Raw genomic sequence first — 20,314 nt, forward strand, 5'->3', positions numbered from 1 at the left:
GAAGGAAAAGTATAATTGTGTTGCGCACTGTGGCAGTGTGGTTTTAATGGTACAAATAGATGGTGAAAACAAGGCCTAATATTCTGCAGTTCACCATATAAATTTCCCAGTTTACCATATAAATCTGCTACCAATTTCTTTCTCCTTACTCCCTTTAAGCAGCCCGGCTAAGTATTCCACAATAAAACTAGAGCTCTTCCTAGCACTTTTCTTTCATCTGATCTGTTTTGGCAAGAATCTCCATGTTTATAGCCTTCTCTGTCATCCCCTCTGAGAGCTCCATCACACTCTCTGGAAAGACGTTCCTGTGTAAACCATTTTGCAAGTGGATGAGACTTGATATGAACATTTGGTCTGTAGTCTTTGGTCTGTGTGCTGAGGCTACTTGGAGCTGCCACTCCTTGGATTCCTTTGTGGTTCATTAGGAGCAGCTAACACCCATCTGGCTGGATAAATTGGCTTTCCATCTAATTAATTCCATGGATTTTCTTCTGAAACCACCTACAGGTTTTGGAGTTGCAGCCTAAGTGCTTGCAAATTGGAAAGGTTCCTAGGGCTTAAATGGGGTCTCTTTGGTTTGCAGCAGTTATATGGGCAAAGGCAGAGCCTTCAGAACTTACTAGTTGGGATGCATACACACACACACTGCTTTGTAACCTATATCATTTAGCCCTGTTACTATCTTTGTGTGTGTTTCTTGACAAGTGTACCTGAAATGTAACTGGGAGCTAAGCATGTGTCCGATGGAGGAGCCACATTCCAAACTTTTTGACACAATGCCACTGTCCTTACAGGTCAGGCTTGGTTTGTATTCCATAATGAGCTAGAAGTTGATTATGCTGAGAGGTCATAACATACCTGTATGTCATTAAGGTAGAGGCAAAAAGAGTAACTTGGGGATCTGTTCAACTGTGACTTGCAGCCATGGATTGCATCCAGACTTGGGCTCATACACTCCTTTCCATATCCTCATGGCTGTTAAAAATTAAGAACTGAAAAGAGTTGAATGCACACACTTGAATGCAGTGTTTTGTGACAAAGGCTGTTTGTTTCTCAAATTTCTACTTTTATTTACTGCAGTCTTTGCCAGCTTATTTCAGGGTAAGCAGTACCATTTTTATTGTATCAGAACTGTCCCTGTCCCCACTAACTTCTTTATTCCAGGATAGTGCATAGCATCTTTTCTGCATTCCTTCTTACAGTCTTCCTTTCAGAACTGGGTGTTTGTCATAAACCAAGGAAGTATCCAGAGAAGCTGCTCCAGTGCTATAAGACCCAGCTTTGTCTTCACTGTCCACAGGGCACATGTCTTGGTGACACCATCTGTAGGATTTGCAGCAAAGCCCTTTGTGTACAACTGATTTAAACTGGAAATCTGGTTTTGAACTTTAAACCCATCACTGATTCTCCTACTGCATTAAGCAGAGGTGGTGAACCCTTGGCCCTCCAGGTGTTGCTGAGCTACATCTCCCATCAGCCTCTGTCAAGGCTGATTGGAGTTCTAGTTCAGCAACGTACGGCGGGCCATAGATTTCCCGCCTGGCTAAAGGTTTGCAAGAAACTGCCCTGATGTATGTGGGAAACTAAATACTATCTCTTCGACATAAGCATCAACATTTAATATTTATATTTAGTGATGAGATTTGAGACCATCTGCTCTGCCACCTATTTTCTGGAGCCTAATGATCACAAGGCACGTGTGGTCCCTTTAGAAAACCAAACAGTACAGGGCAGCCTGCTGGATAGATTTGACTGACCACTCTGAAATGCTTATGTGAGAGTTGACCACCTTCCCACCAATATCACACAGCTCTGTCCTCTCATTATGTCCCTCTCTCGCTTCCCTACATGCATACAGCCTGGCTCTCTAGAGCCGTATGAGAGGTTGTCTGATCTAAACTGCTTCTCTTCAGCCTTGACAGCTGCACTGACTTTCAGCATTCCAGGACTGCCCCCCTTTCTTAAGCAGTTAAAAATATGAATATGTCTGTGCCATCTTAGAAATTGCTTTGGAGGATGGACTAAGCTTATTTAATACCTCTGAGCAGTATAGATGTCTGTGGCTGATGCATTCGGCCTGGCAGCATATTCCAGCAGGAGAACTCCTATGTAAAGCAAATATATAGGTAGTTAGCATTACTGAGCTATCGTCCTAGTAACATTATTCTGCTACAGCAGGGAGGGGAAACCTCAGGTTCAGGGGTCAAATATGGCGCTCAAGCACCTCTTAACTGGGCCCTTAAGACTCTCCCTAGACCCACCCCTCACCACCCTTCTGTCATATCCTACTTGCCTGTTTAGGCTGGCTGGAGTATTCCCTTGAGCTCTAATAATGCTGCTTGCTGGAGGACAGGGGTGCATAGAAGCTACTCTATCGCAAAAGGTAAAATTTACATTTATTTCTCCACCACTTTGGGTTTTGGCCTTACTCATCACAAGTCTGTGGTCCCTGAAAGGTTTCCCTGAATGGTATGCAACCCTCTAACTGAAAAAAATTCTCCATGCCTGTGCCAGAGATCTGCCAGTCATACGTGAGTCATTCTGGCCCATGGTGGGCCTTTGTGGCATACAGACTAGTTTGTGAATATCCCCCCACCCCCATATACACCTAAAGTAACAGCAGTCCAAAGATCTAGTGCCATCTCTTTCACACCCCTGCTAGGTGTTTTGTCTTTGGCAAACTTAATTTCAGAGGCAAAAGCTGAAAAATGGAATTTAAACTAGAAGGTAATGAAGATAGCGTTTCCAGATGGGTGTATGCCTGAGGAAGTAGTCAATAGATCAGGTAGTCACAGGTGATGGAACAGAAAATGGCAGTGATTGGGAGCAGCAAGGAAAGGTGACTTGGCCATTGGATTCTCTGAAATTATACTGATCACTGGCAGCCTGCTTGCTTAAAACTACAGCAGTTCACATGGACAGGAGATTGTGCATCCATCATCTTCTGAAGAATTCCGAGACATGTTCTTAGGAACAATTGCCTCAGTGAAAATAAACTATTCCAGCTTGATGTGCTGGCTTTCCAAGAAATTCAGTTCTGTGCTGATAACTTAAATCTTTTTGATGTCCGCTGATTTGGTGCTGCCCTCTTGTGTACTGCTATGTGCCATATGATGTTAGTTGTACTGAGGGAGCCAGACTCCTTTGTATCGGAAACCAGAACACATTTTGTGCCTGTCAAAAATCCTCTTTTGATTGTCAAGGTATTAGAAACAGCTGTTTTTCAATTATGGATTTCTTCTCCCTATCCCAAAGTAAATTTATTGCATCTTTTACATTAAGACATTTTACTCCTGCCTGAGATGAGTCACTTGCTACGTGGCTGTGCATCCAGTCAAAAAAATACCACTTTTTAATTATTGGTCAGCGACTCGCAGTTCAGAGTTGGGTTGGAAGATCACCCAGAAATGTCTGGTGATCATAAGCTTCAGCCTACTGCACTGAATTCTACATCATTCTGTAGTAAGCTGGCAAAGTGATTATTTAACAGCATTTTTCATTACCTCCATAGATCCGTGCCAGAGCATAGGCAAAGTCTCTTGCAGACAGCTGCATCCCGGCTTCCCCCTTTAAGCTTATTTTCTGAGTGAACTGTCTGAGTTTGTGGAGAGCATTTTGAACTATTTGCACAGAAATTTCCAGTTCAGAGACGCTAAGCGCCACCTTCAACCTGGCCTGCAAGGAAATCAATCATATGGTAATCAGTGTTTCTCGAAACAGCCAGTACTGCTGTCCAATCTAAACCATCATTTCAGCTGTTAGCAAATCTGAACCAAAGTTTACATTTTTTCCCAGACAACTATGTTGATCTGAACAAGAAAGAGGCTTGGGGTACCTTAAAGGATTTACAGTTGTTAGTATGACATAAACTTTTAAGAACTTGAGTCCACTTTATCGACAGTAAAGTGTCGCTTCAGGTTACAGACTCCACTAACCCAGAAATAGTGCTTCAGGTTAAGAACTTTGCTTCAGGATGAGAACAGAAATCGTTCTCCGGCGGCGCAGCAGCAGGCCCCATTAGCTAAAGTGGTGCTTCAGGTTAAGAACAGTTTCAGGTTAAGTACGGACCTCCGGAACGAATTAAGTACTTAACTTGAGGTACCACTGTATAGTTTAGGATTACATTTGTAGCAGTGACATTAACAGTAATGTGTCCTTGTTGAGGAATGCTCACCTGGGCAGTAGAGAAAAATGCATCCAGCACTTTTCCTTGGCTCTTGACTAGGGAGCGCAGAACATCCAGAGAGAGGATATTGGTTGTTCCTTCCCAGATAGTTAGCACCTGTCAGGGAGTCAGAGAAAAGTGGGACAGCAAACAAAATGACAAGGGAAGCCAAAATCTAAGACGCTGAGGGAAAGTTGAGATGTTAGACTAGTAATGGATAGAAGAGTAAGAACTGCATGTCACTCCAGATGAAATATCGCTCCTGAAATCTCTGCAATATATCAATCTCTGCCAATCTGTCACCCTCCAGATGTTTTGGACTACAACTCCCACCAGCTCTAGCATTCTACGGCTGTGCTGGCTGGGAGTGCTAAGAATTGTGGTCCAAAACAACTGGAGGGCACCAAGTTGGCAAAGCCTGAAGAAAATAAACGTAGAAAGCTGAGAAAGAAATTGCCCTTTCTGGTCACAAAATACACTGGTCAGCATGGTTTTGAGTTGGAAAATGGGTAGCAGAGGATGCTGAGCTCTTTCCCAACAGCTGCTTTCTATGATCTGTAATGTTCCCATCCCGACTATATTAACAAGCAGGGGAATAGCATGGGGCGGGGGGGGGGGAGAGCAGCAGGCGCATGATTTTTAGAGGGTGTGAGCCACACAGAGATTCCTTTCCCACCTGCGTGCTGCTGGGGGTCTCTCAGCCCTGGAGCCTGGCCTGGCTTGACCGCTGTGTCCCCAGCCCCCTTGCTGAATGTCTGCCTGGCCAGCGTCAGGGTGGGATGGGGATTTGCCAGCCAAGGGCCATGTCGGTCAGCCAGGCTTCTGCCTGCATGGGTGGGCAGGGGCGTAGCCCCACTTGATTCTGGTGGCCAGTGATGAATTAGCACGCAGGCTCCGTGAACCCTCCATGCCCCATGTACGTACACTTAGCAGTGTTGGCAGAGAGGGAAACCTGGCATGGTGGGTTCTCTGGGCCCTGCATGTCCGGCCCCCGCCCAGTGCACACTCTCCCCCGGCCACCAAAAAAGAACAGAAGACCGCTGTTAACAAGTGAGAGTGGAATGGTGACACGTGCCCCCAGCCCTTCTCTGATGAAATGCAGTCTCCCGGATGTGCTTTATAATAGAGAAGGGATTGTCAGGACTTCATTTCATCTGTCTGCAGTGTATCTTGTGGTCTGATCTTAACCTGGCCTATATCTAATTTGTAAACAAACATTTTGGGGGTGTTGCTTGATCTAGGGCAGGGTGGACACTGCCCTCCAACTAATATTTTTGAATGCCCCTCCCAAATATAGCCTGTTTGTGTTTGCATAACTATTCCTTGATAGTGCTCTTTGTAGCTGAGAACTGGTCCATCTTTCACAATCTGCCAGCTGTGTTCATTTGTTACAGCAGACAGAGGGTTGGGGCATCTCAGGAGACTTCTATCAGCTTACTATAAATATTCATCTTTGAAGAAATAACATTGGCACTAAGGGATTGTATCTAACTCATGATTAACACCTGCCGTTAAATTGAAGTCCCTGGTATTTGGCGCGTAAATTACAAGCTGTAGGGACACAGTTTGAAGCTGCTCTTTCTAAGACATTCTGTATCAACAGCTGGTGCATTCTTAATCCTGGAGAAACAGATGCAGAGAGTACATTTTTCAACCTCAGAACTTTTACCTGAAAGAAGAGTGAAAATAACTAATTCTATTGTGAGCTTAGACCACTGTGACAAGCAATGTCTAAGCTCCTGGAGCCTCCAAATAATGGAGCCACCACCAGGATTCTGAAGCCAGTTTTTGTCCCCAGCTCTACCTCAACAGCATTGCTATAGGATATAGGCTGCTGAAAGAAGGAGAAGCTAAGAAAAATGCATTTATTGCAGGGTGTGGGTGTGTGGCTTAATACCTGGACATCCCGTAAAATTCCTGCCAGGCCTGTATCTTCCATGTAGCCCTGCCCTCCAAAACACTCCAGACCTTCTGAGGTAACCGCAACAGCCTGCAACAAAGACATGTGGTATGTGCACATTCCCATTAACCTTGAACACCCAGAGATCTGCCCCTGGTCTCCGCCCATCTCTGACAACTTCATATACACCTAAAGCGCATTACAGACCTGTCAGCAGACTGGGGTGTGGGGAGGTCAAATGCGGCACATTTGCACTATCCTACTTTGCACTGTCTAGAATCTGGGGATGGGAAAGGCTTGTTAAAAAAGAGGATCAAGGCTAAGGGACCACCCTACGGCAGAGGCCCATCCAGGAAAACATCTGAGTAGCTATAATTCCTATATGTTTATAATAGTTCAATTTCTTGAATACGCTTACCCTGGCAGGGTGTTACTATTTCACAACCACTTGGCCATTAAATAATTACCAAGTTTTGTTCTTTCCTTTCCTTTCCTCTTCTCCCCCACAATTAGCATCTGGCTCCTCTGTGAATCCTCCCTTTTTGCTTCCGAGCCCAATATGTAACTAAACCATGAAACCAAATTCTAGGCCTTGAAACACAACTTGTTTCCCAGTGTAAAGTTTGGCAACAGGCGTCAGCAGCCTAAGCATGTGCTGGTCTTGTTCAGTGTCCTTCTTGGTTTCTTCCAGTCCAAGCAATTTCCCTATCTCCATCATCAGCAGGAATGCTCCTCGAGTTTGCACCTGCAGGAGCAAGATAGCATGGGATCATTGGGGCAGGGTGCAGGAGCACACAATGTTCTTACAACAACACTAGGCTGGAGAAACAATGATGTCATATTGGGCAAGGACAATAGCTGAGTGGCAGAACACCTGGTTGGCATACAAAAAGTCCCAGGATTAATCCCTGGAATATCCAGGTAGGGCTGGAAGTGTTCCCTGCCTGAAACACTGGAAAGCCAGTGCCAGTTAATGTAGACAATAATGAACTAGACGGAAAATGTTGTCTTACTCAGTTTAAGGCAGCTTCCTATGTCTTAAGGATTTTAGCTTAATGGTAGAGCATTTAGCCAGCATGCATTAGGTCCTAAGTCTGATGCCAGACATATCCAGGTAGGGCTGCCTGAAATCCTGGTTCAGTGCCTGATATATCCAGGTTCCCTGCCTGAAATCCTGGAGAGCCACTGCCACCACCTCTGGTCACTTCTTTTTGCAGTTCCACTGGTAAGCTCCCACCCCACCTTGAGACAGAGAAAAACTACAGGCATTTTGCTTTTCTAAGGGAGCTCCTGAATACAACAGAATTTATCTGAGGTCTGAAAAGCACGTGGAGCTGAAAGAGGCTGTGAGAAAGAACCTCACTCTTCCAACTTCCTCCTTTGGCTCTATGGGCTTTTCAAGGGAGAAAGAAAAGACCACCTTCACCTCACGACCAAGAGGAACGTGAATGTGGAAAGGAGTCTCATGTGCTTCGTAGGTTGCAGGGGAAGACCTCAAGGGTCAAGGTCAAACAAAACCAGCATCTCCGAATGCTCACCTCCATTCGAGCCAAAGTCTGCATGTGCAAAGGGTGAGCCTTCAGGGGTTTTCCAAAGGCTTCCCTCTTGGTGGCATAATCCCTTGCCAGGGTGATCACTCTGGAGATGGAAGGCAATTTTTAGCTAATTAAATGCAAAGGTCACATGTGAGAAGACATGCCCCAAGGTCGCAAAGGCCACAGCTGTTGAGAGGAGTGACTAACCTGTGGCCTTCCAGATGTTGCTGGACTACAACTTGCACCAGCCCCAGCCAGCATAGCCAATGGTCAGAAATGATGGGAGCTGTAGTCTAACAACATCTGGAGTGTCTCAGGTTCCTCATTCTTCCTCTGTGTAGACTTCTGATTGAGGTAGCTAATTGTAGCTCACAAGCAGTGGTTTTATTTGAGAGATAGTAAGTTACCATCTGCACCATACACTGCAAGTACATGTTTCTCCCAAAGGAATCCTGGGAACTGTAGTTTACTACCACAATTTGGAAACCAGGAGTTTCTTAACAGCATTTTCACAGACAACTTCATCTTACTTTAATGCTTATTCAGACAGCAGCATGATTCAAAGAGCCATAATTAAGCCCAAGGGCCCAGTAGGTCCTAGGGAAGAGGACATGAATTACCTTCTCATGCACGCAACTGCACAAATGACATTGTGGATCCTAGTGATGGTCAGCATGTTTGTAATGGAAGCCACACCCCGGCCCTCTGCAGAGATCTGGAAGCATGAAGCAGAAAAAGCCAGAATAAGGTTAATTAGCATGGTCTGTATTGCAATTTAGTAAAAAGGGAATCTATTTGCTTTCTCTCATGTTCTCCCTGGGGCATAAAAGCCTATAATACCCTTTCCGCCTGCCCGTAACTCCTAAGTAGAGCAGTGGGAACTCTGCACAAATTCTTCAGTCAAGAAATACGTACACACAGTACAGTTGCATAGATACATATCTAGCCATTAGGAAGGGAAGAGCAGCTCATAGAATATAAACAACAGGAATGGGGTGAGGGGGCAGCTCAGTAAGCAAAACAAACCTGAAACATGCTAACAAACAATTGATGCAATTCTTTGGTAAGGATCTGCATAACAGAAGCAGAAAGGGCATGAAGGCCAAGGAACGAATTTTCAAGGATGCCAGTGGTGGATGGGACCAAAGGCAAAAGTGATCATGGACAATAATCTACTTTCAACACACACACCTCTTTATTCTCCATCCAGACAAACAAAGGCCATTATTGGAGTTTGAGGACACATTCCACCCTGGCCAGAAAAACAACAACCCTTGGGGTATAAAATAGGGCCAGTAGGGTGTGTGGCCGGAGAAGTTTTAAGGACCAGATAGAGAGACCTGGAGCACTGCATTTGGCCTCCAGGTCTGAGGTTCCCCATCTGTGAGGAGATTGTAAGGTAGAGGCCACAGAGTGCATTGGCCTGCTCTTAGTCTTCCTCTGAGTACCATAGTACTCCAGAAGGCATTGTCCAACAGTCTGATGCTGTTTCTTTTTTGCTAGTAACTTGGTTTTCCTAAGGAGGCGGAAATTCTCATCCATGCTGCTTTGGCTGTTAGATGTCTGCTTCTGCACCTGCATGGCAGCTCCATGCATGGGCAAAATCCACAGAGAGCTGCCCTGCTCCAGAGCACCTTGCTTTCATTTGTCTCATACCAGGGAAGTAGAAACTGAGCTTTGCAGGAAGTTTTCCTCCACACCTTTTTCTTTTTGCTCACCTTGAGTGACTTGGCTCCATTTAGGAGGAGCTCTGCGGTCGGCAGTTGCCTTGTGCCCAGCTTGTCTTTCAGCCGTTGTATCTCAATCCCATTCAGCTTCCCTTCCTCATCGCGCATCTTCAGGTAGAAGAGAGACAGACCTTTGGAGCCCTGCAGCCGAGAATGCAAAGGTGAGAAACACTGACTGGTAACAAGGAGAATGGAGCTAGAATGAATACATTGTGCAATACATTACTGCAGCAATGGGAAACCTCCGGTCTGTGAACCAAATTAGGCCAGGCAAGGGTTCTCTTTGGCCTGTGAAGCTGTTTTCTGCAAACCAAGCCCACCTGGTCCTCACCTGACATCGTATGTGAAATGAGGATGTGGCAGGTAAAGACATGGCTGTAAGGGAACAATCAGGATCCTTAAAGTGTACTACGCTGGATAGTTTCTTGGCAAACAAGGTTTGCTGTCAGTGCTGATCATCTGTTTGGTGATGATCCCTGTAAGCGATTGGCTTTGCTACAGAGTTTTCAGAGCTTCTTAGTGCAGCTGATTCCTGCCCAAAGGGGGTCTTGCTATAAGCGCTGATCAGCTGATTAACACAGCAAGGCCCAATGGATCATGTGATGTCAGGTGAGGGGCAGGTAAGTGGCCCCAACGCCTGTCAAAATGGCCAGTGAAGGACCCTGTTTCTCACCCCACTTCCACATTACTGATTACTGCTTGTGAGCTGGTCCTTCAGTTTCCCCAGTAAGGAATCTGACCTGCTGTATTTGTCCATCAGCAGTCATGCTCCTTGCCAGTGTCAAAGTTATATCTGAATCGGTGGCCGAAGTAAACCATTTCAAGCCATGGAGACTGTAGCTGCCATCAGGGAGTTCCAGGGCTACTGTCTCTGTGCCACTAGCTGCAAGAAAAGAACACCCAGTCTTAGCTGCTGCTGATCTTCACAAATAACCAGCACTGGCTTCAAGCTGAAGAAAAAGCAACATTATCATTCAGCAGTGTAGCGAAAAAAGAAGCTGGCACCTCAGTAACTTTGGGAAAAGGTCATGGCACCTGCTTCATATGCAGAAGTTCCCAGGATCAAACCCCAGCATTTCTAGGTAGGGCTGGCAAAGACCCCTGCCCCAAACCCTGGACAAAAGCTGCCAGTCTGTATAGATAATACTGACTCTGTATAAGGCAGCTTCCTATGTTCCTAAGGTGAAACTTAAGCAATAGGAAAACTTAAGCAGCTACAATCTTTGCAATCCATCGGATTGGTTATATATTACCTTCACACCAGCAATGTTGCCATGGTGATTACTATGGGCCTGGCCTATGTGACATAATAATAATAATTTATTATTTATACCCTGCCCATCTGGCTGTGTTTCCCCAGAAGCCTGCGGATAGATCTAAGTTCAAGTTTAACAGAATCACATGAAAAAATTCCTTCCAGTAGCACCTTAAAGACCAACTAAGTTAGTTCTTGGTATGAGCTTTCGTGTGCATGCACACTTCTTCAGATACACTGAAACAGAAGTTGCCAGATCCTTCTATATAGTGAGAAGGTGGGGAGGGGTGTTACTCAGAAGGGTGGTGGGAATGGGAGATAGGCAGATAGCTGAGAGAGCCTCTTGACGACTCTTAACGACTGTAATAGGTCTTACAGGAAAAGGCAAGGGGTGGGAAGGTGAGAAATGGTTTAGTTATGTATAGTGGGATAAGAATCCAATGTCTTTGTTCAGTCCAGGTCTTTTCATGGTTTTAAGTTTGGTAATGAGTTGTAATTCAGCAGCTTCTCTTTCCAGTCTACTACTAGAATCACATGAGAAAGCATTAGAAACTATCAAATTTTATTCATCAAGTCATGGTGGTGCTGTGAGTTAATTGAATTTTTAAACTGTGAGACTGCACATGCTTAAGAGTATTATCTTCCTTATTACCAGGTTGGTAAACTGTTTTTGATTTGTTCGTTTTTCTTTTCAATTAGAAATGTGGAAGCAGTTAAAAGCATGGAATGGAAGAGGTGTTGGGGTGGTGCGAGAAATGTTAATTGTGCATTTCACAACAGGCGTTATACACATGGCCATCTAAATGACCTCTCTCCATGCCTCAACAAACCATTAGGCTGATGGTGTAACATTATCTAACTGCACCACTACTCATTTCTTAAGGCATTTTGTATTGCACTCTGTGTCAGACTTCCCACTTACCAACATCAGAGCCCCCTCTGCGTTCAGTCATCCACTGGCCAGAAGTCCAGAATTTGGCAGGGTCACGTGATGTCAAGTGGATAAAAACTTCTTTGAGGGGTTTGGGGATACCCAAGGACTGTTGGGAGTTGAAGGAAACAGACGGAAAAAAGAACAACAAACAGGATTTCCTCTCCTGCTTCCTTCCACAGCAGCCCAAAGCTCCTTTGTCCTGTCATTTGTTGCTCCTCCCTCTTTATTCCTCTGCATGCTTTGGGAGACCAGGTGGGAGGAGAGCTGGTCTCAGCAGAAGGGGGAGACTCCCTGAATTCTTCAGCAGCCTGCCTCATTTCTGTCTCCTGGCCCCATTCCTCTGACACCTCTGAGGCTCGGCTGCCTTCCGCCACAGCCTCTTCCTGCTCACTAAACCCTGTTGCTCATTCAGCTTTCAACACTTTCCTCTGACCCTGCATCATTGTCCTACCACAAATGCCCTGGCTCTGAGCCTTCTTTGCCTGGTGGTTCCCTTGCTGGTGCCTCCCACCACTCCTCTGCATCCAACCAGTCCATGACAGTCTGGCTAGGGCTGGGTGAGCTGCAAGGTCAGGCAAGGGACCTGTCCCACAGAGGTCTCACACAACAACTCCAGATAGTTAGTGTTAGACTTTGATCTTTTAAATTTCAGTGGCACCCTATGCAAGGCCAAAATTTGGAGCCCCACCCCCAGCCTTTGCCTTCCATTCTGCTCTGTTCACTATGGTGCCCTGTAGGCTCAGAGCCCAGTGTGGTGGAACCAGTTGTGCTGCCAAAGATCTGCATCTGAGATAACGGCCAAAAGGTTTTTCAGAAGAGCTGGCTGATATGCATCATTTTGGATCTAAGCAGAGCCAGGATGCCACGTATGCACCAATTTTGCTAACTCCCAATCTGGCCTTATTAGGGAAGGCCTTGGGGAACTGAGGAATATGTCTTATATAGAGTCAGACCATTAGCCTACCTCAGTATTAGTCTAGCATAAAGTCTAAATAATAGTGTTGTGCATAGGGGTTTTGTTTTTGGTAAGGGGAACTTATGGGTAGGGCGTTTTACTTTGGTAGCAGCATTCCAGAAATGAACCCCCAACTTAGTCTAATTCAGAGCAATGCAATATAGTGATCTACCTGCTGAGCACTGACTTGTGATCTCACCTCTATTACTTTTGCTGCTCCATCAGTCATGGCCAGAGGACATGAAAAAATACCAGAAGAAGGTGCAAAAAGGTACAGTTTGGCAATCTGATGAACGCGGCTGTGGAAGGAGAAACAAAGCCTTGCTGAATTTAGAAATGCCAAGGGAAAAATATATTTGCTATAGAGAGATCTCAGTTGGATTATAGCTACACAAAAACACAAGAAGAGCTTGGCTAAAGACCTATCAGGTCGGCACTCTGTTCTCACAATGGCCAACCAGATGCCTCAATGAGAAGCTCACAAGCAGGACATGCGTACAACAGTCTTCCCACTTCCAATTCCCAGCAAATGGAGTTCAGAGGCATACTGCCTTCAACAGTGGAGGCAGAACATAGCCATCGTAGCTACTAGCCATTGATAGTAGCCTTACATGCATTTGCCTTGCTGTCTAGTAAAGCCATCCAAATCGGTGGCCAATCATTACATGCTGTGGGAGTTCTACTGTGGGAGTGCTTTCATCTAGAAAAGTGTCACTATCCCCACTGTAGGGACATTTCATTTTGGATGGCACTGGAGGTATATGGACATGTTCACCACCCTGAAGTGTGGCCAACTGAGTCTGAAGGTGTCAACTAAATTTGTACCTCCAGTTAGAGTATCTCCTCTCATAAGCCTCAGCAATCAGCCCCTCCTCAGCCGAGATCTCCTTCATCCTCTTCCAGGCTGGGCAGGTGATAATTTCATCCACACGTCGCCCCCAGGCATCGAACTGCTTAACTTGTGGAAGGTTTAACTCACACCCGCGTCCCAGGAGATCAATTTCATCCTTCACTCGAGCCCCAAACTGTTCAAGGTCCAAACGTACGTCAGCAAACACCTGCAAAGTAAAAGAATGTGGGCAGATGGACAAGTACGTACTGGTATGTATGTATGTATGTATGTATGTATGTATGTATGTATGTATGTATAAATAAAAAAAATAAAACAAAACAAAACAAGAAGAAGAAGAAGAGTTTGGATTTGATATCCCACCTTTCACTCCCCTTCAGGAGTCTCAAAGCGGTTAACACTCTGTGAGGTGAGTGGGGCTGAGAGACTTCAAGAAGTGTGACTGGCCCAAGGTCACCCAGCAGCTGCATGTGGAGGTGCGGTGACACGAACCCGGTTTCCCAGATTACGTGACTACCGCTCTTAACCACTACACCACAAAAACAAAATAAAACATCACAGCAAGCAGAACATAAAACAAAGTATTGGGCTCCCTTTTTGACCTCACCTGTCTCTTGTACTGATCCTTTAAACTGAGTATTATGTACTGCTGCTATTTGAAATGTGCTTATGTTATAAAGAATCAACCCCGCTGCCTGAACTTTTGGACTTTCCTCCAAAACATGGCTTGGGAGACTGTCTTGTACTTATAAAAGTTACTACTTAATAACTGCAGATACATAATGACCCATACATAGTTCACTTTTCACCTGCTTCAACTAGTGAGGTTTGTTTTTAACTGTGAACAGCAGCTTGGGAACAGGGCAAACTGCTGGCTTCTTGCATAACTTTTAAGCAAAGAACAAACACCCATTTGACTTTTAAATCAGTGGAGGGCAAAATACTTTGCTGTAACTTAAGGGAAGAGCATCTGCTTTGCAGACAAAAGGTCCCTAGTTCAATCCCCAATGGTGGCTCCCAGTAGGGCTGGGAAAGGTTCCCTGTCCAAACCCCTGGAGAGCTACTGCCAGTCAAATATACTGAGCTAGATAGGCCAATTGGTTTGATTCAGTGGAAGGTACTTTCCTATGTAGGGTCAATTAACACAGGTGAGAGAACAGAACCTTTAGCAATGTGCAAAAGATAGTGGTGGCTTGTGCAGTGGTCCTTGGTATAGGAATAGGAATTTTACTAACCTGTCTCTATTTCCATTTGTGAAATACTGGAGGGTATTCAAGGACAGCTTTGGAATTCAGTGTAGGCTGCTACATTTGGATGAATGGGGTGCTGCCCTAAGAGTCTCAGTCTTGCTTTTTTAAAAATCAGAGGAAGTAGTCAAATCCATGTAAATTGTCTGTGCAAACGAGCTGAGATTCTTGCATTGTAGGGGGTTGGATGAGATTACCCTTGGAGTCCCTTCTAATTCTACAATTCTAGGAGTCTCTAGATGTCACAGAACATTTTGTGTGTGCATGCGCATGCATTAAAGATATATCTGTGTGTCTATGTATAGAATATGATATATAAAATACAGACCTCAGTTGGTAGCTGTGATTTCAAGTAATCCTGAAGAAAAGTATCTTCCAGGTATGGATTTCCAATCCTAGGCTGTTCTTGACAAAAGACCCCAATTTCTTTCCTGGCAAAAAGCTCCCTTGGGTGTTGTGAGGAGCATTTTTGATCCATGGGCTCCGCTTGCTGATTCCAGCCTTTGGAAAACGCGATTGGCCTCTTGCCCCAAGCTTTGCACTTTTGATTCCCTGCTTGCCCTAAGCTTTGCAACCAAACTTCGCAGTTTGACAGCTTCGACTTGCAATGTGTCCACATGGCCAACTTGCCGAAATAAATAAAGAAACAAACAAACCAAAAGCCAAAAAGCAAACCAAAAGCGGCCAAAGAAACAACCTAGCGGGCGCGTTTGTTTCACCTTGAGCCACCTCCCCCTTCCAACAACACGATTAAAAAGTTCAGTAAAGGCGGAAGCCGAAAGGGGGGCAATCCTGCGTGCATAAACAAGTTTAGAAAGAGACAGCTCCTCTGCAGGCCAGGAGGCCAATTGCCCCAGAGGCATGGCTGGGGTTTGCATAAGAAAAGAAAAGAAAAATGGATCTCTTTCCCTTGCCAAGCAATCGGCAGGATGAGGCCGGCGAGCAACGCCGAAAGGAGACTTCATAGGTACACCTTGCAAAGCACCAATCTGAAGGTTTCCCCAACTTCGGCAAAAGGAGGAGGAAAAGGAAACAGCGGAGCTGGCAGAGCAGACTCCCTCCCTCGACCCGAGCCAACTTCATTTGCAAGAAAATAGGAATCTGCCTTCTACAACTAAGTCAGCCCATTGGTACTGAATTGTCAAAAAGCCCTGGCAGATATCGCTCTCCGGGTTTTCAGGCTGGGAGTCTCTATAAAATACACAGTTAAATAATTAACTATCCTTTAGCCGGTTTGCTTTGCTTATGTCCTGGTTCTGATTCCTGCCTTTAAACCCGGATTGCTGATTCTGGTTCCTGCCTTTAAAACAGGACCGCCTTGTTTTCTTTTTCATTCCTTTGGGTTTGATTAAAATTTAAATTAATACTATCCAGTGCAGACAATACTGAACTACAGTGATATTGCTTGCAGCTAATTACAATTGGTTGAAGATTGTGTAGGCATTTTGGTTTTCCTTTGAACTTACCAGTGCAGACAATACTGAACTGCTGTAACATTGCTTGTAGCTTGCGCATAAAATCTGAGCTAGTTGGTGTAGATTTTACTGAACCAGGTTAATTAAGGGTATCGAACTATGTCTGCTCAAGAGAACCAGCAAAATTCCGCTGCACTGTACCTGGGGTGGTACAAGGGAACCAGGGGGTCCCAGGCCTTTGTAGTGCCTAGTAACCCTCAGGCTTTTGTAGTGCCTAGTAACCCACAGGCTTTGGCGCAGTTTTTCACGGCTTTTCAGACATTTTATAGCCAATACAAGCCTGCAGACCAGGTGGCAGTGGCACCTCCGGCGCTCACCCAAGATTGCATCCCGGATACGCCACTTAACGATGTGGAACGCCCTGGCAGCTCCACGACCACCGCGGCAGTGCTGAGAGCAGCCAATGATTCAACAGCCCAGCCCAAAAAGAATACGCAAACTCAGTCTGTCACCTCAGGCAAGGCAAAAGGGGGCCAGAGGGGTGGCAGGAAGGGCAAGGCTAGTACTCAAGGTTCTAGGGCTACTAACCCACAAAAGGACCCAGGTGTCCCTAGTCTTTTTCAGAACCCACCACCGCAAGCGGCACCTGCCGAGGGCGCCTCAGGCTCCTCTTCGGATGAGGAAGCGCAAGGACTGCAAGTCGCACAGGCGCTCAGCGTGCCAGCACAAGTCACGCCGGATGGCCATTCAGGGAAGAGAAAAGAAAAGAGGAAGCACACATTGAAGAAGAGCAAGAAGAGTAGGCGGTCTGAATCAGAGGATGAATCAGGTACCTCTTCTTCATCCGACTCAGATAGCGATGCTCCTGTGGAGGAGTACTGGGGCCACGGGGAGGACTGTGTGGGTCTTCCTTTATGGGTGCATGAAAGGAGGGCCAATTCCTACCGCAAGTCCTTTAACGGTTCCCTTGAATGGAAGGACGGTGCACTAGTTCCGGATGTTAAAACTTCCACTAACCTGTCTACTGATTTCATCCTAGGGAATCATTTATCTCAAAGAAAGAGAAATAAGATCCTTAATGGTGTGGAGCAGGAAGGAGATGAACTGAAATTGCAGAGTTTTGAGAAACTAAAAGATAAAGTGTGAGACTGGCTTCACTATTACCAAATAAGAGAGGCCTACAATTTAAACAAAAAAATTGGCTTCCAGGTGGAAAAATCAAAGTTGGAAACAGAACTGTTAGATCCTAAAACAAAGATACTTTCAAGAATGTATAACTTGCTGTTAAAATGGAACACTCAGGACGAGACGGTTAAATCTGCTATGATTAAATGGGCACAGGATGTTGGACATAACATCATGTTGGCTGACTGGGAACAGTTGTGGACCACAGGTATAAAATTTACGGCATGTAATGCCCTAAGAGAGAATATTATGAAAATGATTTATAGGTGGTACATGACACCAGTCAAGCTTGTAAAAATCTATCACTTGCCCGATAATAAATGTTAGAAATGTAAAGAAACTGAAGGTACATTCTTTCACTTTTGGTGAACGTGCCCAAGGATTAAGGCTTTCTGGGAAATGATCTATAATGAAATGAAAAAGGTATTTAAATATACTTTCCTGAAGAAACCAGAGGCCTTTCTTCTGGGCATTGTCGGCCAATTGGTGCCAAAGAAGGATAGAACTTTTTTTATGTATGCTACAACAGCAGCAAGAATACTTATTGCAAAGTATCGGAAGACACAAGATTTACCCACTCTGGAAGAATGGCAGATGAAGATGATGGACTACATGGAACTGGCGGCAATGACTGGCAGAATTCGAGACCAGGGAGAAGAGTTGGTGGAAGAAGTTTGGAAAAAATTTAAAGTATATTTACAAAAATATAGCAAAATTAATGAATGTTAGAAGGATGTTGGAATGAAGTTACATGGTTTTAGCAGAAATGTTATTAAGAATTAAATAAAAATGGATTGTTAATGGGCCAAAGTGTAAAATTTAAGGTCAGATTGGGTTAAGGTAATTTATAGAACAAAAATTGAGAAAGATGGAAAGGATTTGTTGAAACAGCTAAATTGAATTAGAATACAAAAAAGGGAGGTGTGAGGAGGTCGATGAAACAAGTAAATGAAAGACAAGGATATGGAAATACTGGATGTGTTTTTTAAATGTTTTTGTTTTTAAATGTTTTTGTTTTTTTCTTCATCGTTGTGCTGTATTGTTTTTTATTGTTTTTTGATGTATTGTATTGTAACTTTTTATTGTCTCTTTTTTTCTCTTTTTCTGTAATTGTTAAACTTTTAATAAATATCATTTTTTAAAAAATAGAAAAAACCTATGACTGCTTACCTGGGGTTACCTGACCTTGGCCTGTTCTTTCAATTTCTCTTGCAGGAGCTATGAGGGCATGCATTTGGATAATCGGGCACAGCATCAATCCACACCATCAATTCCAGTCTCGGGCCGCACCTTCACTTACCGCCTGGCATCAATATATCCTGGATCTCTCGGAGGGGAATGCGCTGGGCCGAAATGTTGCCCGCAATTAAGGCCAGAGCGGCAGCGGAGGGCCCCCCAGATGCTTTACTGATACAATTAGGAGAAAATGATCTAGCTTACCGAAAGGCAGTTGACTTGCAGTGGCACATCTTTAGTGACTTTGAGGAGCTTAAGGCCTCTTACCCAAACATCACCATTATTTGGGCCTCGTTGATGGAAAGGCGGGTTTGGAGAGATTGCAGGTGCCTGATAGCTATAAATAGGGCTAGGGCTAGCCTTGGATCGGGCGGTGGTGCGTAGAGTGGCAGCCCTGGGTGGTAGGGTCATCGTTTCAACTGCGAGGCCCTCTACCGGGCATACGTTTCAACTGCGAGGCCCTCTACCGGTTTGATGGCATGCATCTTTCGGATGCGGGAAATGATATTTGGCTGTCTGACTTAGCAAAGTGGATAAGGGATTGGTTTCAGGCATGAGAGTATTGGCGGCGAGCAATTGCTCGTCTGGCGGTTAGGCATTAGTAAGAAGGGGATTAGAGGATGGGGGGGAGGAGGAACGCCATCACCTCCCCCAGTGAATGAAGGGTGGTCCGATAAAGGACTCCGGGGGGCATGGCCCTGTCCGAAGCCTATGGAGGTGTGGGCCTAAGGCACGCCCACGAGCGGTGACCCGGGGGAGCTCCTGGTTGATGTGCCTCAGCAGGAGACTCCCCCTCTATGGTGTTAACCCTTCCCGTGTCTCCAGCAAATGGGCTGGAGCCGGATAGTCGATAGGACCAATGCCTAAGCCAATGCCTCTCATTCCTGAATTCAATAAAGTTGTGGCCTAATTCGCCCATTTAACCTTAAATTCTGGTGTCTGGTGTCTTTATTTATCCTTGGTGGGGGGCGGGAACTCGCCACGCAACTAAGTCAGCCCATTGGTACTGTATTGTCAACAAGCCCTGGCAGATATCGCTCTCCAGGTTTTCAGGCAGGGAGTCTCTCCTCGCCCTTGCCTGGAGACAGGTGCTTTTTAGCCACTGAACCCGGATTCATGCTTCAATATGAAACCAACAACATGACTACAGAGGTTCATGAAAGGAGGTTCCAGTAAAGGCGGAATAAGAAACAGGGACTACGACGCCTCCTGCCTAAACCAGTTTAGAAGCAGAGGCATGACTGGAGGCGGGAACTGGGGCTTGTAACAAAACAAAGGACCCCTTTCCCTTGCGCAAGTAGCCGGCAGGGCGAGCCTGAATGGGACCTTGGAAAGGGCTGGCACCTATTGAAGGTTTCGGGGAAAGATTGGAGGAGGAGGAGGATGCAGCGGAGCTGGCGCAGCAGATTCCCTCCCTCCACCCGAGCCAACTTTACTTGCAAGAAAATAGGAATCTGCCCCTTGGTCCATCGAGCTCAGTATTGTCCACAAACGCTGGCAGCAATCGCTCTCCAGGTTTTCAGCGAGTCTCTCCCGGCCCAGCCTTTGGAGATAGATGCTTTGAGGCACTGAACCCGGATTAATGCTTTAATATGAAACTAAACGGCCAGAGATTTTCCCTTAGACGGAGGTTTCCCCCCCCCCTCCCTCAGGTGAAATAGAATCCTACCCGTTTCCCGCCTAAATTCAGCGCCCGCCTGAGGAGAGTGTCGGAGTTCGACCTGAAGGGAAGCTGCGTCTGAGGGAAATTGCGGCTTTCCTTCCCGCCGTCACAAAACTCCCCCAGATATATAGGGAAAGAAAGAAACATACGTCCCCAGTGCTTGCCCCAATTTCGAGATAGCCTACAGCCTACTAAGAGGTCTGGAGAGGCTCAGTTTCTTCTCAGTTTGAAAATAGCCCTCCTCTGA

At 45.5% G+C, this 20,314-nt stretch overlaps 2 protein-coding genes and 2 long non-coding RNA genes across 10 annotated transcripts in view; 2 read left to right on the forward strand and 2 right to left on the reverse strand.

Annotated features, from left to right (window-relative positions):
- The window catches only part of LOC308576079, a 68,613-nt gene that overhangs the window by 38,339 nt on the left and 9,960 nt on the right, over positions 1-20,314 (reverse strand). The gene's annotated exons all lie outside the window — the stretch shown is intronic.
- The window catches only part of HORMAD2 (HORMA domain containing 2), a 91,222-nt gene that overhangs the window by 13,050 nt on the left and 57,858 nt on the right, over positions 1-20,314 (forward strand). Inside the window, exon 1 of one of the 5 annotated variants that reach the window (XM_081175065.1) lies at positions 19,393-19,407. The exons of 2 other annotated variants lie outside the window; for them this stretch is intronic. The gene's annotated coding sequence lies outside the window, so the exon portion shown is untranslated. Of the gene's footprint in view, positions 1-19,392; positions 19,408-19,430; positions 19,493-19,645; positions 19,758-20,314 lie in introns of those variants that run through there. 2 more of the 5 variants (XM_081175063.1, XM_081175062.1) reach the window with 2 other exon arrangements.
- LOC308575836 (acyl-CoA dehydrogenase family member 11-like) lies at positions 816-20,265 on the reverse strand. Of its 3 annotated transcripts, none has more exons than XM_081174901.1 (14): positions 20,074-20,265; positions 13,297-13,529; positions 12,671-12,770; positions 11,505-11,622; positions 10,068-10,210; positions 9,319-9,468; positions 8,221-8,315; positions 7,604-7,703; positions 6,670-6,810; positions 6,063-6,155; positions 4,175-4,282; positions 3,504-3,675; positions 2,039-2,105; positions 816-1,323 (listed from the first exon to the last, which is right to left on the reverse strand). In XM_081174901.1, exons 1-14 carry the CDS (start codon positions 20,212-20,214, stop codon positions 1,197-1,199), a joined length of 1,788 nt encoding a protein of 595 aa, XP_081031027.1. In that variant the 5' UTR covers positions 20,215-20,265; the 3' UTR covers positions 816-1,196. The 3 variants fall into 3 exon arrangements, with proteins under 3 accessions (XP_081031027.1, XP_081031026.1, XP_081031028.1); XM_081174900.1 differs by lacking the exon at positions 20,074-20,265 and adding an exon at positions 14,897-15,535; XM_081174902.1 differs by lacking the exons at positions 816-1,323; positions 2,039-2,105; positions 20,074-20,265 and adding exons at positions 5,675-5,834; positions 14,897-15,535 and having other exon boundaries at positions 3,576-3,675.
- LOC308576053 overlaps positions 9,507-20,314 on the forward strand; it is a 93,674-nt gene continuing 82,866 nt past the window's right edge. The window contains exon 1 of the long non-coding RNA XR_014003029.1: positions 9,507-10,078. This is a non-coding gene — a long non-coding RNA (uncharacterized lncRNA). The remainder of the gene's footprint in view (positions 10,079-20,314) is intronic.

Source organism: Podarcis bocagei, assembly GCF_964188305.1.
Source record: "Podarcis bocagei genome assembly, chromosome: 16".
Classification (NCBI taxonomy): domain Eukaryota; kingdom Metazoa; phylum Chordata; class Lepidosauria; order Squamata; family Lacertidae; genus Podarcis; species Podarcis bocagei.